Source organism: Zeus faber (assembly GCF_960531495.2).
Source record: "Zeus faber genome assembly, chromosome: 8".
Classification (NCBI taxonomy): domain Eukaryota; kingdom Metazoa; phylum Chordata; class Actinopteri; order Zeiformes; family Zeidae; genus Zeus; species Zeus faber.
In genome coordinates, this window is record NC_137195.1 from 13693178 (window position 1) to 13697991 (window position 4814).

At 54.1% G+C, this 4814-nt stretch overlaps 1 protein-coding gene across 1 annotated transcript; it reads left to right on the forward strand.

Moving 5' to 3' along the window:
- The first annotated feature begins 588 nt into the window (after nt 1–588).
- Nucleotides 589–4814, forward strand: zbtb7b (zinc finger and BTB domain containing 7B). The gene is made up of 3 exons (XM_080006165.1): nt 589–627; nt 2942–4062; nt 4178–4814. Exons 1-3 carry the CDS (start codon nt 613–615, stop codon nt 4797–4799), a joined length of 1758 nt encoding a protein of 585 aa, XP_079862291.1. The 5' UTR covers nt 589–612; the 3' UTR covers nt 4800–4814.

Genomic DNA, 4814 nt, shown 5'->3' on the forward strand with positions numbered 1-4814 from the left:
TCATGTGTTGTACACATGAAGACAGCTAAATCAAGAGCAGGGTGTTTTTAATTTTAAAATGCCGTGCCGCCATGGCTTCCTCCGGCAGCAGGAACAGGGCCGCTGTGCGGAGCTGCAGGTAGGGCAGGAACTGGTGTTTATCGGAAAGTTTTAATTTCCGAAATCGGCCGTTGCATTTTGAAGAGGGAGCGAGAGAGGGGACGCGTAGGCGACTTTTTTTTTTTTTTTTTTTTTTTTTTTTTGGGGGGGGGGGGGTTGGTATCTGGCAATCTTTCTCCGTCACCGTGCGCCCTATTTTCATACGACAGGAAGAGAGCGAGCGAGGACGCATAATAGGTAGACCTCCCCAAGGATGAACGCCTAACCCAGACCTCTAAGACTTCCAAACCGAGAGTCAACTTCTTTGCTTGAAAGGGGGATTGAGGAGGAGGAGGAGGAGGGTGGTGGGGTGGGGAGGGGGATTGAGAGAGAGAGAGAGAGAGAGAGAGAGAGAGAGGAGGGGAAGCACGGTTTCAGAAAAAGAAACGAAAGCGGGAGAGGACATCTAGAGGGCCAAAGACTGATGCCATGAACCACCGCACGCCTCGCCTGCAGTCGACCGTGCCTCTGCCGATGAAAATGTGCAAGGTAGGGTGAGATGATCCAGACCTTCCAGATCCACCGCGTTCGCCGACTTGGGACCGGGGCGTGATCTAGGACGACACAGATTGCACGGGGAAGAACCAACGGCTCGGGAATTTCTAAAAAGACTTTGAAGGAAAAGTGCTTGAGTTTTTAAGTGTCGTTACACCCCACCCATATGGTGGGGTGTGTGTGTGCGTGTGTGCGTGTGTGCGTGCGTGCGTGCGTGCGTGCGTGCGTGCGTGCGTGCGTGCGTGCGTGCGTGCGTGCGTGCGTGCGTGCGTGCGTGCGTGCTTGCGTGCGTGCGTGCTTGCGTGTGTCAAATCTACTGGCTGGCATTAAGATCAGACCACAAGCTCAGTCTAACAATGGGAGGTGGGGGAGCCAAGAGATTGGCGTGTGTGTGTGTGTGTGTGTGTGTGTGTGTGTGTGTGTGTGTGTGTGTGTGTGTGTGTGTGTGTGTGTGTGTGTGTGTGTGTGTGTGTGTGTGTGTGTGTGTGTGTGTGTGTGAGAGAGCATAAGTTGTCATGTGTGTATTTAATAGGGTGTGTTTTGAAGCAGGTTAGTCAGGTGGATGCGCTGTTGTTGTGCAGAGCCCTCTGGGCACGATGTAAAGACTATTATTGGATGGCCAGGGGGCTGCCGGTTGCTATGGGAGGGAGATAAAGGAGAAGGAGGGGGGGATCTGCAGAGTGGGTTGTTTGTGGAAAATCTGGTCCGCTCAGGTGTGTGAGAGATATTGTTGAGCGAGCGGAGGGGCGGAGGTGGAGGAGTCACTGGGTCCTTGTTACAACCAGACCTCCCTCCTTCAAACGGAGAGACAAGAAGAGGGACAAAATTGGCAGCGCTAGATCGCACCATTTCAAAAGGGGAGGGAAAAAAAGTATTGTTCAAATTTTATATTTTAAATCTTGTTCGTCTCCAATCTTCATGAGACCAAAAGCAAATTGCACGTTATATTCACGCCCTTTTGTGAAAGGTCTTATATTTTACCCATGTAGGCGTTTCATCTCATTCTTATTTTCTTCCTCATTCTTACACCCGCTGTTCTTTTTAACCTCCTTTATCTCGTCACTTCCTCCATCTCTCTCTCTCTCTCTCTCTCTCTTACGCTCTCTTCCTTGTTCCTCTCCCCCTTTCCTTTCCTCTTCTCTAGTTTGTCCCTCTGTCCCTTTTCAAGGCCGGTTAATCAAAGGGGCTAATGTAGGCGAGAATACCTGAGAATTAACCGACTGCCCTCTGGTTACACTACTTCACGCAAGCCCCCACATTTCTTCCACGTCGTTAATATCCGCCGCCTTGTTATTCTGTCGTCCTCTTTCTTTAACCACTATTACTCTTTGCATTATCACTCTCGCCCACTCTGTCGCTCTCTCTCGCTCTCTCTCTCTCTCTCTCTCTCTCTCTCTCTCTCTGCTCCCCCCGCCCCAATCTCGCCGACTAAAATCACCTCCTCCCGATTTAGTAATCTGGGGGGGAAAGGACAGGGCGGTGGGGAAGGATAAGGGGGGGGGGGGGGGGGGGGTGTATGAGTTAAGCCCCTGTTAAAAATGTGCCTCATGCGAAGGGCGAAGGCCTTGTGCAACTCAAGCTAATGACTGCCCTGCAAAACCAAAGTATATAAAGTATTTAACTGGCTCCCCGAGAGGAGAGAGGGGAGTGCACTCATTCCTAGAAAACACAAAGAGAGACTACGGTTCACTTAGGTAATTCATATACAGTGCTGACCTCAAATAATCGGATGGTGACACGGCGGTTTTCGGTTGTTTTGGCTCTGAACTCTAATTGTTTAAATTAACAATCAAATCAATTAATATTATTATGAGCTTAAAGTTCAAACTGTCTGCTTCGATTTGAGAGTAATTCTGAATATTGGTTCCAGAACTTTGAAATAACAACCCGTTTTATGCACAATTCCCTTTTTTCAGGTAACCAAAAGTATTTCATGACTACTATATGAAGTAGATTACTATTAAGTTCAAATTGGGAATTCTTTTATAATTATTTGGTTGTATATTTTTGTATGAAGTGACCTAGAAGTCTCTGACCTATCGACGTGACTTTCACTATCGGACCCCATGTTTTCATCCAAGACCATAAAACAACCTCTCTGAATTTCAATGTATCCTCATTGGGAATTCAGCTGCAGACTGGATTCAACCGTAAAATGCTCCACGGGATAGATGATCGCTGGTTAAAGTATAAAAAGAGCCATTGGTCATCATAATCAAGCCAGAAATGCATAAGCTATGGATATGGATATGGATGGTCATGTATGTCACAACTAACCTTTAGTTCACCCCTCGCTTCCTTCCCGCAGGTTGCGATGTTTCCAGGAGAGGACGGTCTTATTGGGATCCCCTTCCCGGAGCACAGCAACGAGCTCCTGTCCCGCCTCAACGACCAGAGACGGGCGGGGCTTCTGTGCGACCTCACTCTGACCTCCCGTGGCGCTCACTACCCGACTCATCGCTCCGTCATGGCCGCCGTCAGCCTCTACTTCCGACGGCTGTTCGGAGCAGAGGAGGCGGGCCTGCACGGTGGGGGCGTCGGGGCGGGTGGAGGAGGCGGAGGAGGCGGAGGAGGCTTCAGCGTGTGCCAGCTGGACTGCGTCGCTCCCGACGCCCTGGACGCCCTGCTGGAGTTCGCCTACACGGCCACGCTCACCATCCGCAGCTCGGGGATGAGGGACGTGCTGCGAGCCGCTCAGCTCCTGGGCATCCAGTGTGTCGCCGATGCATGCAGAGACATCCTGGGGGAGACGGGGGAGGCGGAGGCGGAGGCGGAGGCGGCAGAAGAGCGAGCCTACCAAGCCGAGAGGGAGAGGGAGAGGGAGAGAAAGCTCGAGGGAGAGAAAGTGGCGGAGAAAGGGTCCAGGAGAAAGACGGACAGAAAGAAGATGAAGAAATTTGGGTCACTGCTCACAAGTGCAAACCCTACTCCCACGCCTCCCGTCTCTCACCTCTCACCTCTGCACGACGGCTTCCGCTCCCGACCCTCCACCCAACCCCCGAGTCCAGAGGAGGAGGAAGAGCAGCATCACCCCAAAGCCAGGCAGAACGGGGACCCCATGGGGGTCCGAGAGCCGGGAAGGGCGACAGCGCTGAACGGAGGTCTGGAGTGGCAGCAAGAGCGCCCTCTTATCGCCCGCCCTCCTCCCCATGTCCCGCCCTCCACCGACAGGCTCTCGGAGGAGGAGGAGATGGAGGGATTCGTCAAGGAGGTACGGATGACGACCCCCTCCATGCCTGCCTCTGCAGGGGAGCGAGGGGGGGTGTTGTCCGGGGTTGGAGGAGGTAGGAAAAGAAAGTCTCAGACCCCCCAGCAGTGTCCGGTCTGTCAAAAGATTATCCACGGGGCAGGAAAACTTCCCCGGCACATGAGAACGCACACTGGAGAAAAGCCCTTCCAGTGCTCCGCCTGTGGCGTGCGCTTCACCCGGTACAGAACCCATCCAACATGCATGAATTCATCATTATATTCATATAATTGTATCATGTCTCACCATTTCTTTTTTATTATTTTCTTCACCCTCCCCACCATCCCTCTCCACCAGGAACGATAAGTTGAAGATCCACATGAGGAAGCACACGGGTGAGCGCCCTTACTCATGCATCCACTGCCCCGCCCGCTTCCTGCACTCCTACGACCTCAAGAACCACCTGTCGCTGCACAGCGGGGCGCGGCCCTTTGAGTGCCCGCTCTGCCACAAAGCCTTCGCCCGCGAGGACCACCTCCAGCGTCACCGCAAGGGCCACAGCTGCCTGGAGGTGCGCACCCGCCGGCCCCGACGTGGTCCCGGCCACGGCCACGCGGAGGAGGGCAGAGGGGACGGAGGCCTCCTGGAGCCTCCCTCCCTCGAGGCCCACTCCTCCGCATTCCTGGGCCACAGGATGCTGCTGAGCGGGGGAAACGGGTCCGGGGCCGGTCCCCCGCTGATGGACGAGGACGGGCGGGAGAGGTCCCTGGCCCTTCAGGCCCTCGCCCACCTCGGTTCCCACCAGCTGCAAGGCTTCCCCGGCCTCCTGCTCCGAGGGTTAGAGCTGCAAGGAGCCAGAGAGACAGACAGAGGTCACCCGGAGGGCGTCCACTCACCCGATGCTCAGCACGATGGCTGGGCGGATGAAGAGGAAGAGGAAATGGGAGAAGAGGAAGAGGAGGAGGAGGGAGAAGAATAGTGAGGTGTGTGTGGT

Excerpts from the sequence above, each read along its gene's own strand:
- zbtb7b (XM_080006165.1), top strand. Across the intron at positions 4,063-4,177 it reads TGTGGCGTGCGCTTCACCCG|GAACGATAAGTTGAAGATCC; the intron begins GTACAGAACCCA and ends CCTCTCCACCAG.